Genomic DNA, 26,014 nt, shown 5'->3' with positions numbered 1-26,014 from the left:
CAATCAACCAAGAACATAGGTAGTAACAATCTTTAACCTATACTCTTATTACCTCATTTGCAAAGAACTCGAGTGGTAACAATCCTGGACTTACTTTCTTCTATTTAAATACACATAACACTAGTGGTAACTAATCACTAAAACTAATCACATAAGGAGCTTTACGAACAAAGAGAGATCGGGTTAATCAAAGTCACAGTAATCATAGTTGCATGGTTCTGACTCTCAATCAATTCATCCTATTTTTAGGCTCCCACTTAGTCAACTAAAGCATCATCCATATCAACATCGATGCAATGTCCTAAGATTACTCTTTATTCTAGATATATTGGTTGAACTACGCCTTACCTTAAAAAAATAAATTAAGTAGAGAATTCTTCTACTCAAAAATAGAAAAGTAGAGAATTGTTAAAAACGAATGAAAACAAGTAGAGAGCCCTTCCTTCCATTCGTCTTCCCTTCTTCTCTGCCATCAACCAAGAAGAAAGGCACTGGGTCAATCCAAGCTTGACCGATCTTAATCCCACAGGTTCACCCTCTCAACGGCTACAGTTCTATACGATTCTTACTTGACTGTGCTAGGTGACGCATCTCCGTCTTTCTGAAAATTCTAAATCATACGCTAAACCTCTGAAAACCCTAATTCTCGGAACTGTTATCTCTGAAAATTGCTGCTCATGATTGTATTTACAGGTCAAAACGGAGAGAATTGTTTGATAGAGATGCCTCGCGATTTGGCACGGTCGCCGTCTCACAGGAGAAGGCGTTCGCCGTCTCCGGTGAATCATAGATACAGCAAAAGAAGCCGAAGAGACCGAAGCCGCTCTCCGTATTCTTATAGCAGGTGATCCCGTTACTACTTGCTGCTTTTCCTTCCTTGTTGTAATTGCTATAAACTCAATTTTCTCGGAGCTCCTGCGGTTTGGATTGGATTGGATTGGATTGGGTTACATAATCGCTCTGTTTTCCATCCACATTGATCTTGTGGTAATTCGTTTCAAAACTGTATTTGCATAGGGATAATGGTGTTTGTAACTTGCTTGTTACTATTGGACAAGATTTTGTAATGGAAAAATCAGTTTACCAAGTTGTTTCGTGCACAGTGGCCGCTTGATGCGGAATATTACTTTAATTGGGTTCCATATCACTGATATTTGTCTTGTTTTACACCTTTAAGTGGATAGGAATCGGTAGTTCCATTGCCACGTTGGTATGCGTTTCACTATTTTGCTGTTCTGAGTTCTTCTTCCTCGACTACCTCTGCGGTTTTGTACACTTTAGGCTTGGTTGATGTCATGCTAATAATATTTGATGTACTGCTGATGTTGTCTTTAAATCTGATGGATGGCTCTGTTTGGATCTAACATTGATGTGCAAAATCATTTTTGACGACCATGACCTTTTGTGAATTCCCTTTCAATGATTGTTTCTAGATTATTGAATAATGTCTGGTACAGAGTAAAATTTAGTGTTGTCAGAGCGATATAAAGATGCATGCAATTAATAGGACTTTTAAGAGAACTCAAATTCTTCCTGTCATATGGGAAGTGAGCAGGTGATGGACACCATTGGGTGTCCTTTTGTTGCTCAATTGTGACATTTGCTTCTCCATGTGATAAAAAGATGGAGCACAAAATGGTTATTCTTAAAAATGTATGAGGTAACTGTACATGTTTCTAATATTTTTTGCTACATGGTGGGCTGGATTGATAGGTATGTTATTTGTAGTCATATACAACTTCAATTGCTGTTACTCAATAACAAATTTTGTTACTATACAGACGCAAAAGTCGTTCTCCTACCCCGAGACGTCGTAAAAGTCGCTCTCCAACTCCAAGACGTCGTAAAAGTCGATCTCCGATTTCGAAGCGTTATAAGAGGCAAAGAAGTAGGAGTTCTTCATTGTCTCCTATTCGCAAATCTCCTACTTCAAGTCCTGGATTATTGCAGCATAAACATGTTACTGAAAAAGCAATAAAGGAGGATGAAGAAGAGAAGAAAAGGTATATCAATTTCTTGACATCATTCTATTTTTCCAATAGAGATTTCACATAACTTCTTCACAGTATAATTTTCAGAGGAGATAATTGTTCAATAATTCCTAGAGTTATGTGGAGGTTTACTTTGACGTTGATAATTGCTCTATTGTAAGTTAAGCATATTGGTGTATCTACTGAATATTTCATATAAAGTGCAGAATTAGGTTTGGATATTTTATTGGTTGCTATTTGGTTGATTGAAATCACATATATATCAAGTGTATGGGAGGATGCTTCAATTTATATTCTACTGTAGTCTACGTTAGAGGCCCAACTTTTCTGGTAGATGTCCGTCTGTCTTCGAATTCATGTTTTAGATATTAACACTTTCTCTTAATGGAAGTCAGGATGATTACAGCTTTAAAATTTGATTCAGTGTGATTTAATTCTGAGATTGTCAGCTTTACTAAGAGGAACAGATAATCTAAACCTGCAGCACTTGAACAAAATATATACATTTTAATCAGAATGCTTGGATGCAACCCCAATTAAATGAAAAAATGAAAGCAGGAGCTTGTTAGTCCTTGCTGTCTATGTTTTTCATCAACTAACAATTCGTGAAATAATTTTTTGTCTTCTTATCTGTTTATTGCATAATCAATTTTCATCGTTTTTGCTTTCTTTTGATGAAAGGTTTGTTTCTCATAACAGAAAAAAAATTCTATAAAGACAATTGATACAGTATTAGACTAAAGCAATGACTTCTAATGTGGTAAAATATTATGTTGAGAAGGTGATTTAATAATTGGTATGCATTGCCTGGCCTAAAAAATAATTCATGCAAGTCTAGAGCTTGTTCATGTAATTTGTATTCTAATTTGTAATCAGAATGTTTTTGTTATTTTTTCCACAATTTATTTTACTGACAGGTATAAAAATTAGGATTAAGGTTTTGTGTAATCTTGTGTCAGTAGTAGCAGTCATATTTTTAACCATTTATTGTGGAAGGGCCTGTGCATAAGAGTCATAGGACTTCGTTACCTAATAATGTGGGACAGAGAAAGGTTTATTGGACATAATAGTCAACTTTAATAACGCTGTAATAAAATTGGTCATTTGCCAAAACTTCTTTGTGTCTCCAACAGGATTTGGAAGTCATAAGTTTGTTACGGATATCACTTAACCTAGTTTTCTACAAAATGGGGAAAAAAATTACTACAAAAAAGGGGGTAAAAAGTTATCTGAGCTAAAATCGTTGTCAGGATTCTTTAGGGGTATCTGGGGTGGGTTGAGCACAATATTACTCCTATAAAGGAGATTGGTGTAACAGTTTGGCTGACTCTTATGTTAAATTGATTAACAAGATGTATATGAAATTTGGTGGTTCATTAAGAAATGATACAATTAAACTGTACATATATGATGGTGTATCCTCATTGTCTATAATTTTGAGATTTAATATGTTGGACGACTGAAATATTCTTTGTATCACCAGCCATGGGCTATAGCAAACATTGATTGATTAGACTTGTGCTTTAGGAGGACACACTTATATTTGTGCACATGAATCAGTTAATTTGCTGCTTATTTACAATTTGGTAGACCCAAATGATGTGAAGATATGCCAGAGAAGTACCTCCTACAGAGACTTCTTGTGGCATTACCCTGGAAACTTACATATGCAGCACCTAGGTTGAGTAAACCTGGTTGCAAGTTCAGTGATCCAGGTTAACCTCTGTTTTGACTTCAAGATCTACTAGAATTCCAATTTCATACTATTGGGCTTGAGTTGGCTTTCATTTTGCAATCATAATTTTTCACTAGTCTTGAGGATCCTGCTATACCAAATTTAGACAAATTAAGGAAAAAAAAACGTAAGTTTCTGAACCTCTGTTTCTATGATGTAAAAGGGTGACAATTGTCTCATCATTGCTTTGGTGTGGATGATACTCAAGCAGCACTTTTAGTCTTTTGATGTCTAATCATTCAGTTCAAATTTGAAGTATTTCGATGATAAGTATGAAAAAATGCAGCAGGTTACTTGACATTCTCCTCTACAGGCTTTTCTGAAGGATGATACTGCTATAGTTCAGCTTGTTATATTTGATGATCAAATTGGGTGCATCCTTTATCTACTATTCACCAGTTTTGAACTCGTTTGTTTGGATCAGAATACTCTAGAGGTATGCCTTAATAGCTTAAGCATAACATAGTGCCATTGTCCTCATAAAGGTTAGTTTTATTGTACTCAGAAAATCACGAGCGAGTGAGAGATGGAGAGGGGGCGGGAGGGGAAAAAGTAGTATATGGTGATTGGTGGTTAAATTCCATTGAAATCTGGATTTAAAACATTCAGAAATAAAATAAAAAAGGCAGCAGTTCCCTTCCTGGTAGACCACTTTCTTGCTTGACATATTTTCCTTTACTCAGGCGGCAACATGAAGCAGAATTGAAGCTCATAGAAGAAGAGACCTCAAAGAGAGTGGAAGAAGCAATTGGGCAGAAAGTTGAGGAGAGCTTGAATTCTGAGGAAATTAAAATAGAAATACAGAGTCGGCTGGAGGAGGGACGAATGAAGCTTCTAAATGAAGTTGCAGCTCAGCTCGAGAAAGAAAAGAAAGAAGTTATTATTGAGGCTAGACAGAAGGAGGTAAATGACTATTCTAACATGTGTCATCCCTGTCTTTCTTGTTACAAAGACACATTATTGGCTTATTATGACATACCGTCTCCCTTGTGATGGTTAAATTCATCATTGCTTTGCAATGTGGGAAAGGATGATATTTTTGTGTTCGAATGATGTTCAAAGCTTAAGTACAGCAAGGGAAAAGAGTAAAATATTGTACTGTATTATGTCTTTAAGGTCATGAAAATATATACTTCCATTTGGACTTTGGTTGCCTGCTGATGACTTCCATGGCAATGTTACATAGTTATTTTGTTTACAGGAACAAGCTCGGAAAGAGAAAGAAGAACTAGAAGGGATGCTTGAAGAGAACAGAAGAAGGGTAGAAGAAGCTCAAAGAAAGGAAGCTTTGGAGCAGCAGAGGAGGGAGGAGGAACGGTACAGAGAGCTAGAAGAGCTGCAGAGACAAAAAGAAGAGGCAATGCGGAGGAAGAAACAAGAGGAGGAGGAACAGCGGTCTAACCAAATGAAGCTGTTGGGTAAGAACAAAACCCGGCCAAAATTGTCATTTGCACTTGGATCCAAATAGGCAAGGATTGGACTTATGTCCTTAGAGCTGATTGCATTTGTGTACTAGATATTAATCTGAGAACCACTTGATCAAAACAGTTTATGATTTACAATGAATCAGTTCCAATTTTTTTGTGTGCCATTCCCTCGAGCATATGTTAGACCATCGAAGAATGACCAGGGACTAGGGGTTACGATGGCTTTTAGATTTTCTGATTTCTCTGAGAGATATTATATTCCTCATCAATAGCTGAAAGACATTATTAGAAAACGTCTCTGGGAGGAAGTGGGCGGTACTAAAGTCTTGAGAGTTTCCTGAAGACCGCCGTTGCAGCAGATTGTGTTAAACTCTATTTGTGCTTCATCGATTTGCAGCAGTAGATGAGGGCGATAAGAACCTCAATTTTGGGGTTACAAGTATTGTTGGACTTTGAGACTTGAGAGCATACTATTCATATATTCTTGGGGCGAAAAAGTCTAGAGAATTAACAGCTACAAAAACTGGAATTTTTTCTAAGTAGATTGAGATACTAATCGCACAGATTTCTACACAGGTTTGAGAATCTCAGTTAGTGCAAGAAGCTCCATAATAAGTAGAAGATTGTGAATCCCTGCAGAGAATGTACAACAATCGTTCTTAAGCTTATTGAGATCAAGTATTTTGTTGATTCTTGAATGAAATTCCAAACCAATATACCTTCAGCTTCCGACGATTTGATGGATCCTGCTACTGAACTTCATCATCAAAGAAGAAGGTACCTTGAGAGAAATAGTAGTTATGTTCCAAATCTTGATCATCTTTAAGAGGTCATCTTCCAAGTCTTCACTGCATTCATCAACTTCACTGAACCTTCTATTGGTATCATGTCCATACACCAGTGCTTCCTTGGATATAGAGACTTCTTCCTCTTGTGGCATTACTAGGTGAACTCCACAGCTTTTCAAGTTCAACGAACAATAATATACCTGGACTGAAATAACATCTCCGATCTTTTACTCCTAGTGCAGCCTGAACTAGTTCTGCTATGACCAAAAGTAACTCGGCACACATAAGGTGGCAACCAATTCGTTTCCAGTTGTGACTTCAATGTAAGAAATGGAATGTAGTAAAGCCACACCTGAGCTGGCTGTATTGGATTGAAATAAACATCATGATGGCCTTGACAAGTTTCCATTGATGTGGATCCTGGCTATGAGAAAGCAATTACCAGAATTATTATGCTTAATCTCAAAAGAAATTCACATTCATGAAGCTCTTTCAAATCCTTCCTACAAACAAACCACTTTGGAACTTCACTTCCTGGAAATACAACCTTGAATGGAGATTGCTGTGAAGAGAGAACAAATGTCAGAGAAGAGAAGCAAATGATTTTTCAAGTTTACAGAGCTTCTCGGTAAAAATGTTCAAGATATCAAGGGTGGTGAATATTTAGTCATGAGGTTATTTTTTTAGTACAAATGAGGCTATTAACCCAAGCAAAAGAAAGTAACGAAGAAACTAGTTAGAGCTACAAGCCATAAACTCCCTAGTTCTACAAAGACCAACAATGTCATCCAGCAGAGCATCAGAAACCAACATAAGAGGGTCATGTAAGATACATATTCCTCTATCATTAGATGTACTATGCTTAGCAAGGATATCAGCTACCATATTCCTCCCTATGTGGACATGCTTCACATTAATAAAGTCAAAATCACACATCAAGTTTCTGCAGTTCATTATCAATGTTCCAAGATGATGCAAATCAATATTATCATGTTGAAGAATATTAATAAGCACCAAATAATCAGACTCAACTTTCAGTCTTGAAATCTTTAAGCTACGAGCTAGGTGTAGATCATGGAACAAGCCTCAGACCTCAGCTTGCAGGACCTCCCCAATCCCAATGTTCACCATAAACCCATCCTGCGAACAACCAACCTCATCCCTAAGCATACCCACTGCTCCAATATTTCCATTATTCATCTTGGAGCCATCAACATTCAGTTTAAAAGTTCAAACTGTTGGTTTAATCCAATATAGCATCTCCACATGTTTAGGCAAGTTTGTACCAAGCTTAGCATTAGCTTTAGCCCACTCATCAGCATAACTAAACACAACTTCAAAAATATTAAAAAGATATTTGAAGGAGCTATCAAAAATGGATTTGCACCTCATTTCCATATGAACCAACAACAGTATATGCAGAAGATATTTCAACTGATATTATTCATATAGTACCATTTCTGAAGCAAATTAGCATAGATCCAATTTTCCCAACTCAAAACAAAGGTAGCAAGGATATTCGGGTGAATCTTAAAATTTTGTCAAACCTGTTTAGATTTAGAACAGTCCTTGAAGAGGTGAATCATTGTTTCTGGGGTATTAGTGCAGAATTTGTAGTGAGGATTGGAGACAAGCTTCCTTCGAAACCTCTGCCCATTAGTTAACAATTTGCTTAAAACAAAGGTTCATAAGAATATTTTAATCTTTGGAGGTATAGGAAGGAACCAAATCTTCATCCAAACATACTTTTGGAAGCCATGTTCATCATAGCACATTGTAAGCAGATTTTACAGAGAAAATTCCAAAAGAAGTCTGCCCCCATATAACTTGATCAGGAATATTAGATTCAGTAATAGGAACAGATAACACTTGAGCAATTATTTCTTGAGGGAGATTTTCACCAAGCATGATCATATTCCAGCTACCATCAATCCAAAATTCATTCACAACAGAGTTAATATTGACAGTATCATGATTAATAGCATGGTTGAGAAGGATACTAGAAGGAGCCCAATTATCAGTCCAAAATTTAGCCTGAAAACCATTGCCAACTCTCCAGGTAAGCCCTTTTCGCAGTAAATTATCCCCATACACAATACTAGACCAAGTACTTGAGCACTGAGCAGGCTTTTTATAAGAATTATGCAGGAGAGAACCAGAATGCATATACTTTCTCATATAAATCTCGCTCCAAAACCCTTGGTATTTCTGGACAACTCTCCAACTAGCTTTAGCAAGCATGGCCATGTTCATATTAGCTGACTTTTTAATCCCCAAACCACCATATCATTTAGGCATGCAGACTGTATCCCAATTAGTAAGATGGACTTTATTTTTCTGCTCAGTATCGCCCCATAGATAACCCATATTGAGTTTATCCAGCTTGTCACAAATTGACATAGGAAGTTTAGCAGTTTGCATTGCATAAATCAGAATGGAAGCATTAATATATTGAATCAAAGTTAATCTTCCTGCCATATTAAGAGTCTAACTTTTCCAACTAGCCAACCTGACTGGAACCTTGTCAACAATACTACCATAGGTGTTCTTATTAACTCTTTTATGAAGCACAAGCATACCAAGGTAAGTTCCTAAATCATCAGTTAGCGGAGAGCCACAGATCTTACTTATTTCCTCAGCAATCCTAACTGAGACATTAGGAGATACAAACACCATAGATTTCTCAAAGCTCACAGTTTGTCCCGAGAGGCCACAAAAGAGGTATATACATTACTTCATCCCTTTAGCCTGAACAGTGCTAGCCTCAGCAAAGAGAATTAAATCATCTGCAAAGAATAAGTGGGAGACAAAAGACCCATTTGTAGAGGACTGAATTGAGAGCCAATGTTTGGAAACAACCACAGTTGTAATAAGATGAGATAATTTTTCCATCCAAATGACAAAGAGATAAGGGGAGAGAGGGTCCCCCTGCCTAATTCCCCTGCCCCCTTTAAAAGGCTCCGATAATTCACCATTTACGATAATTTGATAGCTAGCAAAAGTAATACAACTCATAATCAACTTGATAATATTGCACGGAAGTTTGACCTCATAAAGAACCTGCTCAATGAAACTCCAGCTGAGTTTTTCATAGGCTTTTGAAAGATCAATTTTCGAAGCCATGAAGCCTTTAGCACTCTTAGAGTTCCTGGATTTATATAAGATTTCTTGAGCAATCATAATGTTGTCAGAGATATGTCTTCCTGAAACAAAGCTAACCTGATTAGGGCTAATCTATTTTCCAACATAGGTCTAATTCTGTCAACAATGATCTTAGAGATAATCTTGTAAACAGTACAACATAGGCTGATATGGCGAAAAAAGGTGCATACGTTAAGGGGCTGGCACTTTTGAGACAAGAGTGATAAGAGTATGGTTTAGACCGGGAGGGATAGAGCCCGAATGAAAAGCAGTGGTAACAACTTTAATAATCTCAGAGGAACACAAGGGCCAGTGTTGTTGGTAGAATAAAGCATGAAACTCATCAGCTCCAGGAGCTTTCATCTTACCAATTCTGAATAAGGCACTATGAATTTCATGTCTAGAAACATCTCTGCCAATTAAAAGTGACTCTGCAGGAAGAGTATCAGAAAAAAGAATAGGATTATGAAACCTGAGATCCAAAGTACATTCCGCCGCAAAAAGATTAGAAAAGAAATCCACAGCAGTTTTCTTCATCACAGTTGGATCATTAGACCAAGTACCAGAGGAGTTAAACAAGCCATCAATCTTATTTCTTCTCCTCCGAACCACGGTGGTTAGGTGAAAGAAATTAGTATTACTATCACCATCCTTTAACCATTTGTCCCTTGATTTCTGCTTCCAAAACAGAGCTTCAACATCTCTAATTTTTTCATACTTGGCAATTAACTCCTTCTCAAGAACGTGAAGAAAAGTATTATTTTCTCTAGCCAAACACTTCTGGATCCCATAAATTTTGGCTAAAAGAGTTCTTTTCTGCTTAAAATTTTTACCAAAGACCTCTTTATTCCAAATATTGAGAGAAGAAGCCAAACTTTGATTTTTTTTTTTTGGAAGAGATCACCACCACAATTGTTCCATGTGTCAGACGGTCAGTCACCTTATCATATAGCTTCATGTTGCATTCACATAGCTTGAAACCTGAAAGGAGAATTAGGTCTTGAAGTCCTAGCATCAGGCTTCAACTTAATTAATATAGGACATTGATCTGATTTCATTCTAGCATGGTGGATGACACAAGCATCAGGATAAAGGAGCCTCCATTCACTAGAACAAAAACTTCTATCTAATCTCTTTTTAACAGAATTATTAGTCCAAGTGAAATCTGCTCCTTGGTAGCCCATGTCAATCAAGCCATTCCTAACGACCCAGTCTTGCATACCTATAATGTTGAGAGCCACCAATCTTATCAGAAAAAGAAAGAAGTTCATTAAAATCACCCACCAAAATCCAAGGCAAATTGTGTTTCTTAATCAGATCATCAAGAGAAGTCCAAAGTCCACTTCTAGAAGTGTTGCAGGGACTAGCATAAATTCCCGTCAAAAGCCAAGTATGAGAGCCATTCCAAGAGATCTTAGCTGAAATAGACTGAAAATTAGGATCAACAATATCAATAGTAATTTTGTTTCTATTCCACAAAAACCAAATGTCACCAAAAAATCCATTACCTTCCATAGCTTCAAAGTCAGTAAAGCCAAGAGAGAGTAAGCATTTCTTAGCACCAGAGAACTGGATTCGAGGTTCACAAACAATAAGCAAGTCTACCTTTTTCATCTTCACAAGATCCTGGATAGAGGACTTGAACTTTTCACCCCCAGCTCCTCGAGCATTCCAGAATAGAATATGATCCATTAAAAATGATAAAATGGAGAAGGGAGGGAAAACCCAACTAGGAATCAATCATATCTTCCCCAAAGTGGGAAATAAGATCAACAGCATTAGACAACTTGCTATTTTCAGCAAAAATCTGATTAACAATATTATCAGAACTCTACACTTTAAAAATCTCACTAGCATTAGTTAAAACATTCTGAGGAGCGCAATGACCAAAGAGAGCAGATATCTCATTACCAAAAACATTACCATGTACCTCATGTTGCTTTACATTGAGAATTAAGAGTTACCTGATATTGATGTAATTCTCATTGACTAACTAATAAAAAGTCATTTCCAACCAGGGAAAAGAAAAAAGGAGAGGACATTTTTCAACGCTATTGCTGAAACGACGTCGTCCAGGGCCGTAGGTTCAGAACAAGAGAAGTGCAAAAGGTCCAAAACACAAGGACGAAAGGCTCGTGAGATTTGAGATACAAGATCAAACCAAAGCTTAATTCTTGAATTTGAAGAAGAAGAAGAAGATGATGATGCTCAGCCGCAGCGGGGTTCTTGTTCCATAGCCTTGTTTCATGCGAGAGGAACCCATATGAGTAGTGCTGAGGATGCCTTGAAGGTGTTCGGTGAAATGCTTCAATCGCGTCCTCTTCCTTCCGTCGTTCCTTTGAATCCGATATTGGGCCAACTTGTGAAACTGAAACACAATTGTGCAGTCATCCCTCTCTTTAGACAACTGCTTCTCCATCGAATTGCCGCTTGAATCAAATGGAATGTAGCATCTCGGCGTTTGGAATGTTCTTCCGATTGGGTCTTCAACCAAACGCCATCACCTTCTCCACTCTCATCAACGGATTTGTTCTCCAGAATAAAGTGCCCGAGGCTGCACGATTTTTCACCAAAATGCTGGAAGCCCAACGTGTTTACTTTCAGCACCCTTATAAAGGGCTCCTGCAAGACTGGGAACAACACTGCTGCCATTCAGTTACTCCGGAAGATGGAAGATATCGGATGCCGGCCTAACAACACCACCATCGACAGCCTTTGCAAAGAGACACTCATTGATGAAGCATTGGCGCTCTTCTCTGAAATGATGGGCAGGGGTTTTGCTCCAAATGTTGTCACTTACACTTCTCTGATTCAAGGACATTGCAATGTAGGCCTTAGGGCACGGCTGCTTGATGAAATGTTGAGTAAAGCTATCTATCCAGATGTCTGCACCTTCAATGTTGTAGTTGATGCATACAGTAAGGAAGGGATGGTTTTGGAAGCTGAAAGAGTGGTTGAACTCATGATACAAAGACGTATTGAGCCTAGTACAATTACATATAGCTCACTTATGGATGGTTACTGTTTGAGGGGAGACATGGACGAGTTTTCAATCTCATGATTAACAAGGTCTCCATGGTTGATGTGCGGTCTTGTAACATATTGATCAACGGATGTTGCAAGGCCAAAAAAGTTGATGAGGCATACAAGTGTTTCGAGGAAATGGGTGGTATGGAACTTTTTCCCAATACCGTTACTTATACCACTCTTATTGATGGCTTTTGCAAAGCTGGTAGAATTGAAGAAGCACAAAAGTTGTTCTTCAAGATGCAAGGTTGCAGTCAGCTTCCAAATGTTCACACCCCTACGCTGCTTTACTTGATGGCCTGTCTAACAACCAGCAACTTTCCACAGCAAGAGATATCCTAAAAGAGATGGAAGCCAACAACTTGGAACTTAATATTGTAGTTTACAATGTTGTTATTAAAGGTTTGTGCAAAGCTGGAGAAATTGAATCTGCAAAAGATCTCTTCTGTTGTTGGTCATCAAAAGGAGTTCAGCCTGAAGTGAGAACTTACAATATAATGATTCAGGGACTTTGTCAACAGGGATTATTAGTTGAAGCAGAAAAGTTGTTGAGAGAAATGGAAGGGAAAGGATGTTCTCCAGATGGTTGGACCTATAACACCATTATCCGAGGGAGGGTTGTTAAATAACAATGAGACATCGTGGGCTGTGAAACTTATTCAAGAAATGGAAGAGGGTGGTTTCTTTGTAGATGCATCAACTAGAAAAAATTGATAGAGGGTTTATTATGTAAAAATTTAGTAGATCCGGCTTTGTTTCCCACTGTTAAATGATTCACGAGAGATGGTTGGAACTCTATCAAGCTCCGGTATGTCAATTTCTTCACCGCTCTAGTGTTTTCAATTTTTTAATTGCTCTGTTGAGCGACTATGGGTAAGTGCTAGTGTTTGTTACATTTTGGTTGTGTTCTCTATGTTTTTATCATGGCGACATTGTGATGGTCAAAGTTCTGATGCGAAAAGAGTGATGGTTTTGGTACTAATGATGTTATGTAGTTATGCGGCTTTGGTTGATTGTGCAAACATTGCATCTGGGAAACCTAGCTAAACCAAATCATTTCTACCACAGTATCTTTCAAGGAAAAAAAATGTCGGTTTACAACAGCATTGAACTACATAGCTAGCCTACCTAAAACGAAAATAGAGCTCTCTCTATCTACGCTTTTATATACGATATATAATTGTTGCAGTGATTACGTCAAACGAATAATACCCTAACTTGCATTCTTACAACCCTACCAATCAGTTTGATCAGGTTTTCCAACCTTACAAGAAAGAAGAAGATGATGATAATGATGATGGAATTAAGCTTGGACCTCATTCCTACAATACAGCTGGGTTATCATCACCGAGAATGAGAACAACACCATCGTCTTCGGTCAAGGTTCAAGCTCTAAGCGCTTGAAGTACTTCCCATCTATAAGATATGTGCCAATCGAAAGACGTACCGCCCATACATCCATAGGCTTTCTTGATACAATTCTGCAACAAGCAACACATTACTGAACATTACTCAACACTGCAATTCTGCAACATATATAGTTAATTAGTTATATACAATGAACAAAAACATGAAGGATATCAACTAAAAATATGAACATTAATTTGATACCTCACCGGGCTTGACTAAGCCAGTGTTAACCCTAAGGCATGGAACTGACGCTGCAGTTTTTATCATTCTCGGGGCCTCAACCACAATTACAGGAGACCCAACTGCAAGCTTGGATTTCTTTGCATTTCCAGGCAACTCCGGCCCCGTTGATTCACACTTGATATCGACAGCATTTTGGTTTCGCTTGTTCGACCTTAGCCTGGTGATTTGCAGGCCTGAATAGTCATAAAGCTTTGAACATTTAATTGCAGCAGTGGAAGAGAAAGATAATGCCATGGTAGGAGAAGCAACTTCTTGTCTACGATCGAGGATAACCTATATGTGGCCTCTCTTTCCCTCACTCAAGTCTCTCTCTCTCTCTCTCTCTCTCTCTCTGAAGCACAAGAGGACAATGGGCAGAAACAAAAATTAAGACCATAAAAAAAGACTAAAAGAGTGAGGGTCTAACAGCAACTGTAAAACAAAAATTCATGAAGACCTGCGAGTGCCATGATTTTGTCGAAAAATCTCTTCTAATAGTTGATTTGGAAGTATTATGGTTGTACTCATTCTAAATCCTCATTCGAGACTCCCATTAAAGAATTAAATCTAAGGAAACGACTTATCAAGTGGCATGATAGAAGGACAAGTATCTAAAGCTGCAAATTCTTTTTACCATGGTATCCCAAAACAAAAGACGCAACATAGTGATTGACGAAATATGATTAGTGCAGGTCAGGTCAGGCTGGGAAAGATAAGACAAAATATGTCACTTCATTTTCTAAATGCACCTACAACCTCTCCCAGGAATAGGGAACCTCAAACCAGCCTATTTCAAGAGACAAGAGGTGAGATACGCCCCGAGTTACAATAAGCAAAAACCTTTACAAGCTGTACAGAATTCTGGTCGGTGTTGCAGGAAAACAAACAAAATTTACTTGCACCCCAGCTCTTGAATCTTCTTTTTTGAGTACGTCAGAAAGGGATCTTGAGCAATTGCCAACACATCTGGCCTCTCAGCTTGATTATACGTTAGACAACGCCGAATAAATTCCTGCAAACATAAATTTGGAAAATAGTATTAACACCAGTACTTTTAAGACCATAAGCAATTGAAGCTCTTTCGAAATATGCTGTATCCAATGGTAAAAGGTTCCCTCATTTTGACAGGCCTCAAGACTATCCAAGATCAAATAGTAGAGGTAATGCATGTATCCATGCCACCCATCTTATGAGATTTACAAGTTACAACTGATTCCTGCACGAATCCATTCAATTTCCAAAGCTGCATTTTTCTCATATTTTCTCAATCTCCTCCGCCCACTACTCATTTTGAAGGAAAGAGGCCACGTGAATCCTAACAATTGTTTGGGTGCTCTGATGACTATTTTGCAGCAATCAGAGAGTAAACTATATACTCTATCGAAATTAAGGGATTCACTTTGGTTACTGACCAACAATTAATGCACATCTTCAAACACATGATTCATAACTATTCATCTCGTTTCCAGTGAATTATTTTCAAACTCATGTTCATGTTTTAAAGCAACACACCGCACTGCCACCATGATTCTGATTTTTTCTTATATTTATTTAACAAGCTATTGAAACATATCGTACCAACATTGACCATAACTAACCTTTGCCTCATTTGAGATGGATGGTCTTGAAGGAAACTCAACTTTACGTGCTTTGATTATTGTGTCTTCCCGCAGTATCCGTTCCTGGGTCTGGTCATGCCCAAAAGGACGTCTGCCAAATAACATTTGGTATAACAGAATACCAGCTGACCAAACATCAACCTGCATACCAACAGAGACCATGTAAAAAGTGAGTGTCCCCAATTTTAGAAGAAATATGTGTAGGCAAAACAGTTTATTTTTATGCTAAGCTTTTCTCAGGTGAGAAAACTCTGGGGATGCCAATTGTATGGGTAACCTAAAGAGAATAGACATCCATGGTCTGAAAGAAACAAACATTTCTGGAAGTCACTAACCTTTGATGAGATAAGAGGTGTCTTGCTGAGCTCAAAGCATTCAGGAGGTAGATACCTGCAGATAGCAAAACAACCTTAAGAGCTGCTACTTAAATAAAACATGTCATTGAGCAGAAGAAGAAGAAAATCACTAGCTTTAGCATGAATACTACAGGTTATCAGAGATTGTCAAGGTCAAAAAAAAAATATTAAATTAACTCGGTGAAATAATGGCACAACTAGACTGAGAAGGATAAACATTGATAATTCAAACTGAACAGCTACATAACTATATTGTAGCCAAGTTTTTTTGTGTTTAGAGACAATAAGTTATTAAGAAACTGTTTTCAAATAAAACTTAAAATGCAACATATACCAAAAGCCTAAATTAATGATGTGCCTTAAGAAAAAGGTAAAGTAAAACTATGTATGATGTCTAACCCACCAATAAGTTCCTGCACCCTGGGATGTAAGCTCCATACCCTGGGATCCAACATCATCTTCCACAATCTTGCTGAGACCAAAATCAGTCACCTTTGCTACACCAAGCTCATCAAATAGAACATTTCCGGGCTTCAAATCATAATGTATAATCTTCTGTGCCCTCCTGTTCAAGTAAATAAGACCTTGAAAAATCTGATAGATAATGATCCTAGCTTCCCTTTCGGGCAATACAGGTGTTGCTTTAAGGACAGCGTCAAGATCTTTCCCTGAGGAGAAAACAAAAAATAGATGCCTTAAAAACAACAATATGATAAGGAAGGATGAGACATTAATGCAGTAATGCTATACAATTATTAATTTTGTATAGGTTCCTTTCAACATCCTGAATTAAACGTTTTAAGCCAGTATAGAGAGAGCACATACCACTACAGTACTCTAAGATAGTGCAGAATGTATTCTGATCAATCTCAAAAATGTCCCAAAGCCGGACAATGTGATGATGTACCAAAGTTTTGTGAATATTGTACTCCCGAATTGCATGCTTAATGTAACTCTGCTTCTTCTCTTCACTCCACTGAGCATTTAAACCATGAAGTTTACACGCAACATATCTGTGCTCTACCAAGTCAAATGCCTGCTGGAAATTTCTTACTTCAAATCACTGCAAAAAGGTATATCTTTACAATTGCCTACAGTGGCAAATGAATTACCTAGACTTCTTATTCGGTACGTAAAAACCTTTACTAGAAATCTTGGAACTATTTCTCGCTACAAAACCATATTTAACAGATTCTGACCTTGTAAACTTCACTGAATCCTCCTTTGCCAAGAAGATTCAAGAGGGCATATCTGTGGTTGAGGATCTGAAAATTGTTAAAACGTGAACCGTCCTCATCACGTATGCGTTTCATTTCACGTATAAGCCTTCCCTTTTCCAGTTCAAAACGGTCCCTTTCACGAAGTAATACCTCCTCCTCCTACAGATAACAATAAAAGACAGAAGCGATTGATTAATATGCCTCCAAACGAAATGGATTAAGCAAAAATCAGGCCAACTAATGAACTTACTCGTTTTATGCTAGCTAGACGGGATTTATAGATCTCATCCTGGATTAGAGATTCATCGTGTCCTCCCATTTCAGTATCAGCTGCATCAGTCTTATCTAAAGGAAATAAAAAGTTCAATTAGAACTTATCTTGACAAAATTCCCAGTGAAAATATTAATTGTTGCTTAATGCTAAACTGATGTGCCATCAGAGAGAGGAAAAGAGAGATAGAGAGAGGGAAATAGGACTCGGCCATGCATTATGTTCATACCAGTGGATAGGCATGCAACATAACATGGGTCACTACCAATGTTTTAAAAGATGAAGGCAGTCAATATGACAGATCATATGATATCATTCATTTTGGGTCATGATCTAACTTCTCGAGAGCAACCAAACCAGGAAAGGGAATAGGAAAAGAGAGGCAGAAGAAACTTACCAGTTTGCCTTTTTTTAAACAACTTTCTCTGCCTCTCAACAGCCTCCTTAGTTTCCAATAATTGTTTCTACAAAATGATTTTACATCAATGTTAGCATATGGAGGTATATTTATAATGGATCCAAAGAAACAAATTGTAAAGCTTATTATATACTATAGCAGAATTCGTAAACAGAAATAAAGAATTTCAAAATGAAAAAAAAAATTAAGGGCAGCACCGTCCAGTAACTCCACAGATAGAATATAGAGATATGTCCGCAAGATATTCTAACAGCAAACAAAAGAATAGGTGAATGTGATTCTCATAAATAGTGAACATAGTATGTGTCAAGAAACAAAAACCAAGTCAATAATTTTTATCAGAAAGCCCAAAACATGTGCAACTGGGGTGGAGAGACTAGAAAGAGGAGCGTAAGAAAAGGACAAGTAACAAGAACAGTTAGCGGAAGCAATTCTTGGAGATCTATATTCTTTTGAAGAACATATATTCAACAGTTTCATAAGAATCCAAAGCTATTTAAAGCTTGATTATAGTCTGGAATCCCAACTTTTTCCCTAGGATATATTTTGATGACTTCAGTATTTTCAATATCTATACTAATCTTTTACTCTTTAGTCGTGATTCCAGTTCATGCTCTACTATCTACGAAAGTGGCTCATATACGCATAATAAGAATGTGCTCTGTCTGAACACAAAAATCAATGGCTGACAAAGAAAATTTAATAAGTGTATGGACAAGAACATACAAGATGAGCATTGAGATCCTTCAAGGCTGGCCCATCTTCCCACGTCTCAGATATTACAGTCCCAGCTCTGAAATGAACAACAAATAATTAGTACGTTATGGAAAAACAAAATGGAATGAATAGGTAAGGGGATTTCATGATAACCTTCAAGCAGAAGCATACGGAAATCCTCCCAAGCACTAAAAATTCCATTCAACAAAACAATAGAAGCTTAAAGCAACTGATACCGCGTTATTAAAAGAGAAAAGCAACTGATGCAGTACCTGATCACACCCACATTACCAAGTCTCAATGAGTCTTGTCGTACTTTCAACCTAGCTTCCTGTCTCTCTGCTTTTGAAACAGATATCAGCAGATCGGATATTACTTTTGTTCTCTGCATAATAAGAAACCCAAGAGTTGTAAGGATCTGCTAAAATACAAATGATAAACCAATAGTTCATGTAAAGTGCAATCATGTGTGGCCCAAACAGTTTGAAATTATCACAAAGGATAGCAATTTTAAACATGTGTCAAACCAATCTTAGGCAATTACAGCATAGTATCATGTGTGAACCAATCTTAAACATGATAAAGCTTGGATCAAATTAATGGGTAAATATCCTACTTAAATGACAGTAGTGCATGTGAGGCACACTTGTAGCCAGCATTCGAGTTGTAATCCCTTTCTCACTTATCAAAATAAGCATAGGTCTTTCAATAAAAACAAGAAAGGGATGACCGCTCAAGTGCTGCCTACAGAAAAGGCCCTCCACTGAACAAAATTATTAAGTTGACATGGAAATGATGTAATACAAAGTGTGGTGAGCAATGAGCAAAATCTCTACATCCTGCAAACGTAATCAAATTCATATTTTTAGTATTGAGGTTATATAATTGTTTTGAAGACAAGGTTATATAAACTCATTAATATTTGCAACAATGACTCATGAACATTTGTTCAACAAATATTATGTCATTAATATTTGCAAAGCAAGAAGATATAAATTCTAAAAAACAAAATACCCATGAAATATAAGCTATCTAGAAAAGCCTACCTTGGGCTTCATTTTCTGTTCATTATCTTTTAGTTCTTTTAATTCCTGCACATATCAGAAAACACAGAGGTATTACCACAAAATATTCATAAATAGCTATTCAAAAAAATCAAAGAAGAGACAATACATTATGTTATATTGATTTTGACACCTCGGTTAATTATTACCTTATCTAATTGATGGAAAAGATTCTGATGATCAGATGCCTCTTGACGTGATTTACGCAGATCCTCCTCTAATGCAGCAACTGTTGCATGTAAAGTTGCAACCTCCCCCTAGTTTTAGGAAACAATAATGCAATTGGTAATTAAGAGTACCTTTACATCCTCTATGACAAACACTACTTAAAAAATGCTTCCTCTATCAGTAGAGTTACGAAAACCTGTGAGCAAATTCTCTTAATCTTTTCCGACCTTTATGCTTAAACAGTAGCAAAACTAATTTTATATAAAAGCATTCAAAATAAGCTACATATCGTACATCTAACGAAGAGCTGTTGTCATCCCGAAGCTGATTTTTAGACCTGTTATCCTGCAAATATGAGCAAGTCAAAATTAGAAATTCATTAAGGTTTGTCTTCAAACATAAATGGGCCCCTAACAAACAATCTCTTGTAAATATTCCAATAACTTACTAATTTTGGTATAGATAAACTATGTGACAAGCTTGACTATAATAAAGATCATCTCACAATTAAACAAATAATCTATGACAACTGAAAGTAGTGGGCTTGATGATGCTAGAGATAATACAGTGCTGGAGGGATGGTAACCGCAACAATGTAAGAAAAATAATGGAAACTGTAACAGCTCAAACTGATATAAATACTTCATACCTTCTTGAATGAGTTCTCAAGCTCACCATTTGGAGGTGAAACTGTTGTAGGGGAAATTAATAATCTTGTCTGATCTTGAACTCTCGAACCGCGACCCCTACCTGAGACAGAATTGGCCCTACCACGACCCTGCTTTTTCTTATTTACATCAGAATTTATCTTGCAATCTACAACCGATTGCCTCACATCAGCTAGTGCCTGCATATTCTTCTGTATGTTAAATTACTATAAAATGTAAAGAGTCTGATGGCCTCAACATTGATTGAAAAGAGCAATAGTAACTATAAGGCCTAGAAACTAATGCATATAGGTGCCACTATAAATAGTGGGTCACAGTAGTCAGATCAGAAACCAACTCATCCAAAAATAATATTAACTTTAATGCAAACAAGAACCTACCTCAACATGTTCAAATACAGTTGTTGATGTACCATCTTCATTAATTTTCTGTCGCTTCTGAGTATTAGCTTGTATTAAAAACTCCCCTCCATTCTGTCATATGAATATAAACCAGAACTTGATAAATGATAAATCGGAACACCATTCTGATTCAATAATTATATACTTAGAGTCAATAAAGCATATCAGATTCTAAAATAAAAACTTAATGCTATTGACTGCACATATTCAAAACAGGATGATTTCTTTATTTGTCTTGCTTTGTCTGTGGAGTTACTCCCATATTTTTATAAATAAATAAAATGATCTTCGCACTAAAACATATTCTATAAATTACAGTTTCTTCTATAAACAACGACTCTAAGATTATGAGATGGGTACAGATCAACAGGAGCAACACACCTCAAGTCCTCAACCTAATGAGGAACCAAAAACATAGCACCATATCGAATAGACCTTTCATTTCACAGTTATAAACAGACCACACAAGTTGCAACAGGACACCATAATTTAGTCTTGATTATCAGCGCTATAGACATGTTCAACACATCGGTATCATTAACTTGATCAAGCAAGCACGTACTCAATTGGTGATTATAACTCTAACAACACCCAGGGCAGCACTAAATTAAGATTTGGACAGTAAATTTCCTTCTTTATAACGAAAATCAATAAAGAAAAATTTAAAGTGCATTGCAAAATACCAGCATCCACACCCTGATTAGTTCATTGTTCAATTTCGAGAATGACAGAGGGGGGGGGCTTACATCATCGTCGGAATCACTGGAAGTAGAAGGCTCGTTGGGCGAGTCGGCGGCGAGGAATTTGGGGGCGGAGGAGAGGGAGGGCCAAGAAGGGTGAGAAGAAGGAGGAGCAGAGGAGGCCTTGCCGACCATGCGAGCTTCGAGCTTGGCAATCTTGGTGGGCAGAGGCTGGTCCGACTGGTTGGACGAGTTGGAGGAGAAATGGATGAGCATGTCATCCGACATTGTCGCTCACATGCGATTCTATCAGATCGTGGATTGGAGAAGAACGGCGATTGTGGTTTTGGGGTTGGAGCGAATTAGGGTTTTGAATTTTTGTTGGGGGAAGAGAGAAAAGAGGGAAAGGAGGAGGAATATGAATCCAGCTTGGTGGTGTTTGGGTCAAAGAGAGAAATACACAAACTTGGGACTTATTGGGAAAGTAGTTACCAAACAAAAGAAATCTAAACAGGACTTACCGCCTTACTACTTCGAATCCGTGAAACAACGAGACCTTAAAGACATACGAGTTTTGGAAAAAGTATAAGTATCTAGCTATCATGTTCTATCTATGTTCTTCTTTGCTCTCATTCGACAACAGTTGTGACGAGATTAATGAACACGGAGGCGTCCAAGGTCTAATGTCTAAATCTCATTATTCTCCACTTCTATCTCTTTCTTTATTATAGTTGATGACGTCAATCAGCTGATATGCAATTCGTCGAGGCTTCCGAATACAATTATTATTTTTTGTTTATCAAATCAACCCTTTGCATTTTCCATTGACACTAGTTTTTTTTTCTTTTTGATGAGGTGACAAAAGTGTTGAAGTAACACAAGTATGATTTCCAATTAATATATAAAAGCATATATGAAATTTACGATTTGGTATGACCCGGAAGTATAATCTCATTGCACATTTCCAATTAATATATGACTTGAAGAGTTTAGACATATGGACTTGTGATCAGTTGATCACTCTCACATTTCACTAGTATTTGATCTAGTTCGTCGGAAGTCAACTCCGCCGTCCACCGCGGAGCTCCCTCCCGCCGTCCGATCCCTAGACCCACGCCTCTTATGCTTGGCCTCTCCACCCTCAAATATCTGACGCAGCAACTCCTGAACCGACTCAGGGCTCAAATACGACGACTTCCCCGGCAACAAGACCGAGAACGCGTTCAAGAACTCACTGTACGCCGGAACCACAAGCTTCACCGTCGCCAATATAATCTGCTCCTTCAGATCCGCATCAGGAATACTGTAATACCCTTTGTGCCTCTTCGACACATCATCCAAGTCCTTGATAAACTCCTCCATTTTCGCCTTGATCAGTCCCACCATTGCTTCCTTACTCTCAAGCTCCAAATCTGAATCTTTCTCCAAAACCCTAACCAGCGGAGCCCAAACCGTCTTCTGGTACATGTAAGCTGATTCCTCTGCTATCACTTTGTAGTTTTTCTTCATGTATTGGTCTCCCAAGAGCTTCCCTAGCTCTGTGTTCTTGGTCCTCATGTAAATGTACCAGTACGTGTTCATTGCAAAGACATGGGGCATGGCCATCTTATCGGCCTTGTAACTCGATCGTTTCGCTTCTACATTCCTCTGCAGAGCTTCCATGATGTTCGAAACGGCGTCCCGGAGAAGATTCTCGTCGGATTCTTGTCTGGATAGAATCCCAGCTTTCCAAATCTGCTCTGTTCTGAGGACTTTGGCCATAGGAATAGAGTAATCCTCTGTTGCTAAGTACTTCAAGTAATTCACAGCGTATCTTACCATTTTGGGGACTGAGGCATCTTGTGGGGGAGGTACTACTCCGTCTGAATTTCCTTCAATTTGAAGCCCAAACTCCCAAAAAACCTTACTCGAAGCATGTATTAGAAGCTTCTCGAGTTCTCTGAATCGAATGCAAATGCCATTCCCTGATTCACCATCAAAGACTAGAGAGAATGCAGGCTTCAGTTTCTCTAAGGACTGGAACATGTCTAGCAGCTTGAACAACTTCTGTGGCTCTTTGCTGCTCCGGGCTACGCCTTCGCCGAATCTGAAGAACACTGCCATGATTTTGTCTGCGATTTTCACAAAGCATTCTGGCCAGATCAGCCCATCCATTATGCCTCCCAGTACTTGTTCGCAGAATATCTTCTCTGATACAAGAACTGCTTTCACTGCGAGTTCGAAGTGTTGGATCCAAAGGGTTATTGCCGTCTCTAAATCTTCCCATGCCATTTCATCTATTTCTTCTGGAGCATGAGTTCTTAAGTACTCTGGGTTCAGCCGCATAAGTGCTTTGGCTACTCTTCTGTATCTCACCTGTGGAAAACATACAATAGATAATTAAGGGAATCCAATTAACTATTTGACCTATGATCGAGTAACTAGCTTAATATTTTATAATGACATGAACCTACATTATTATGATCTTAAATTATGAGTATATGTGAAGAGAATGATTTGTGAATTGTGATCATATATCACGAGATAGAGTACTTGGTGTACGAGCCATCTTGTATACACTAGTTACTCCTAATCATTTTGTTTCTAGCTTCTTTGTTAATAGGAAATGACCCAACATTTGCATAAGATCGAGTAGTCCCTAGTTGGTATCGATCGCAAGAAATGGTGGGCAAATTGATAAATAATTGTGCTAAGAGTACTGAACAATTATTTTACCTTAACATAAATATCGATGCATATATCCAAACAATCTTCTGCAGCTAGGATTTGTGAAATCCGTTTAAGAATTTCAATCTCCAACTCAGTTCCCAATTTAGATCCCATGATCACCATCTGATCATCACCTTCATCACCCTTATCTGCAGCTGGAGATTGTTCCGCTATCTTTTGATGCCTAATCTGCTGCAATATACTCTCATACTCATCCTGCAGATTCAGCAGAGCCTCATCAAGCAACCCTTCAAATCTCATAGCATCCACTTCTGTCTCATACAAGGCCTTCAAAGTGATCAGAGTCTCCCTCAACCGATGAGTCCTGTACTGATCTGTCGCCTTTGTCCGGCTCAAGAACTCAACCACCTCCTGAAGCCTCTGGATCACCGGCTCGCCCTCTTCGCATATGGAGCTGATCGCCGCCTTGAGCTGGTCTACACAATCCACGTACTTGATGAGCGTCTTGAGCCTCTTGTGTACGCCGTTCTCGTTTGATAACTTCGACGACAAGTCGATAAGCTTGGTCTGTATAGACTCTGATCGCTTGAAGTTGTCGAGGAGAGCTAGCGCAGGAGTGACAGCTCGGTTAATTTTGGCTTCCAAGGCCTTGGTGGCCATGGACAAGGACTGCAATGGAGTTACTCTTCTTGACGCTGAAGTTAGTGTTTCGTCAATGACATCAAACTTCTTGTCCATCTTTTTCAGATTCTGTTCCATCATGGCAGAGGCTTTGAGTAAAGTCCTCAAATCCGTACAGGCCAGCTGAAGATCAGAGAGCCCTGAACCTTCTTCCTTGGTCGCCATTGATTCTGGTTAACCTTCAGGGTGGAACTTGTTTCGATTGATTAGCCATATATGATACAAAATTATTGACAGGAAAGATGTGTTGGGGACACAAAATGACAATGAAGTGAAGCGCGATGTAAACTATGAACAAATGGCAACTGTGTGATGAAAAGGAACAAAGATGCAATTTGGAAGGAGGTGAGTGTGAAGCCGGTTCCATCTGGAACCATATGAAATAGTGTAGTACTCATGTTAACAATAACAAGCCCTTTAGTCAATGCCCTTTATTTCAATATATATATATATATAATTGGTGTAAAACATTGCCATTTGGGCTTAGCTCTACTTTGGAAAGATTAATTTTATGCGAAAATGTTTTTTTCTTTAAAATGCAATGAATTATCATCAAAAGAGTACATCAATTGGTATATATATGTTCTGAAAAAACTAACCCCAAACTTGCAACTAAGCATCATAAACTAAATCAAGAAGTCATCTCGGCCCCTGTTTCATACAAAACCATTCCTCTACCTCCTAAATGTATGCATATATATAATATAACCTTCATTTAATAAATTTGTTTGTGAGTGATTTAAGTAAGAATGCACTCGATCGAGGGAGGATCTTAGTGAGAGTGATTTCAATAAGGAGGCATCCTCTCAAGAGGTAGACTCAAGTAAGTTAGGATGAATATTTCCAAAGATGGTTCTTAGTGAGGAGGGATCTCCTCGAGTGAGTAAGAAAATATGTTCCAGTGAGGAGGAGAAAGGTTTAAGGTAAATTTCAGTGAAGATTAAAGAGACGTTACAAAATAAAAAGTAATAAAAAATATTCCAAAAGAACAGCCAACAATATAGTTGATGAAGAGTTGGGACAGAAAGCAGAAAAATCAGTAATCTAGAAAAGTGATACGAAACACTTCAAGGTTGTTAACTGCGGAGTTAAAAACAACCAAAACACACACAATACATATATTTGGGTCGAAGAAATTATTTTTCTCTTATTATTGTGCTTAAAAGGTTACAATCTTTGTTGTCTACGTTTTTGCTACAATAATACTTACTGTTTTGATCGCTCTGGTTTTGGCTCTAGACCTAAACCCTCTATTTATAGTCTAAAACTCTATAAATCATAATCCAACTAAAAGACTACTCTTTATCTTAGTTAGACTATCTATTTCTTTCTAATTAGAA

The 26,014-nt window shown here is 37.8% G+C and overlaps 4 protein-coding genes and 1 pseudogene across 6 annotated transcripts; 2 read left to right on the top strand and 3 right to left on the bottom strand.

The window, feature by feature from the left end:
- The first annotated feature begins 383 nt into the window (after positions 1-383).
- Positions 384-5,317, top strand: LOC126786713 (uncharacterized protein At1g10890). 2 transcript variants are annotated; one of them, XM_050512626.1, is made up of 5 exons: positions 384-529; positions 694-844; positions 1,782-2,003; positions 4,410-4,629; positions 4,928-5,317. In XM_050512626.1, the coding sequence occupies exons 2-5, from the start codon at positions 723-725 to the stop codon at positions 5,192-5,194; spliced, it is 831 nt and encodes a 276-aa protein (XP_050368583.1). In that variant the 5' UTR covers positions 384-529; positions 694-722; the 3' UTR covers positions 5,195-5,317. The 2 variants fall into 2 exon arrangements, with proteins under 2 accessions (XP_050368583.1, XP_050368581.1); XM_050512624.1 differs by having other exon boundaries at positions 395-582.
- Positions 5,318-11,293: 5,976 nt separating this feature from the next.
- Positions 11,294-12,882, top strand: LOC126785780 (pentatricopeptide repeat-containing protein At1g12300, mitochondrial-like; annotated as a pseudogene).
- Positions 12,883-13,204: 322 nt separating this feature from the next.
- On the bottom strand, positions 13,205-14,404 carry LOC126785781 (protein CHLORORESPIRATORY REDUCTION 42, chloroplastic). The gene is made up of 2 exons (XM_050511420.1): positions 13,721-14,404; positions 13,205-13,590 (listed from the first exon to the last, which is right to left on the bottom strand). Exons 1-2 carry the CDS (start codon positions 13,994-13,996, stop codon positions 13,495-13,497), a joined length of 372 nt encoding a protein of 123 aa, XP_050367377.1. The 5' UTR covers positions 13,997-14,404; the 3' UTR covers positions 13,205-13,494.
- Positions 14,405-14,541: 137 nt separating this feature from the next.
- Positions 14,542-21,705, bottom strand: LOC126785779 (serine/threonine-protein kinase TOUSLED). Of its 2 annotated transcripts, none has more exons than XM_050511418.1 (16): positions 21,390-21,705; positions 20,623-20,715; positions 20,224-20,430; positions 19,869-19,919; positions 19,556-19,663; positions 19,389-19,433; positions 18,615-18,727; positions 18,352-18,418; positions 17,605-17,671; positions 17,187-17,281; positions 16,916-17,095; positions 16,542-16,752; positions 16,120-16,384; positions 15,696-15,750; positions 15,340-15,501; positions 14,542-14,753 (listed from the first exon to the last, which is right to left on the bottom strand). In XM_050511418.1, exons 1-16 carry the CDS (start codon positions 21,609-21,611, stop codon positions 14,634-14,636), a joined length of 2,061 nt encoding a protein of 686 aa, XP_050367375.1. In that variant the 5' UTR covers positions 21,612-21,705; the 3' UTR covers positions 14,542-14,633. The 2 variants fall into 2 exon arrangements, with proteins under 2 accessions (XP_050367375.1, XP_050367376.1); XM_050511419.1 differs by having other exon boundaries at positions 20,224-20,421; positions 21,390-21,703.
- A 641-nt stretch (positions 21,706-22,346) lies between these two features.
- On the bottom strand, positions 22,347-25,024 carry LOC126788351 (exocyst complex component EXO70I-like). Its single transcript, XM_050514326.1, has 2 exons — positions 24,039-25,024; positions 22,347-23,678 (listed from the first exon to the last, which is right to left on the bottom strand). Exons 1-2 carry the CDS (start codon positions 24,837-24,839, stop codon positions 22,347-22,349), a joined length of 2,133 nt encoding a protein of 710 aa, XP_050370283.1. The 5' UTR covers positions 24,840-25,024.
- Between the last annotated feature and the right edge of the window lie 990 nt (positions 25,025-26,014).

Source organism: Argentina anserina, chromosome 3 (genome assembly GCF_933775445.1).
Source record: "Argentina anserina chromosome 3, drPotAnse1.1, whole genome shotgun sequence".
NCBI classification, from domain to species: Eukaryota; Viridiplantae; Streptophyta; class Magnoliopsida; order Rosales; family Rosaceae; genus Argentina; species Argentina anserina.
This window is presented reverse-complemented; position numbering and strand designations above follow the sequence as displayed.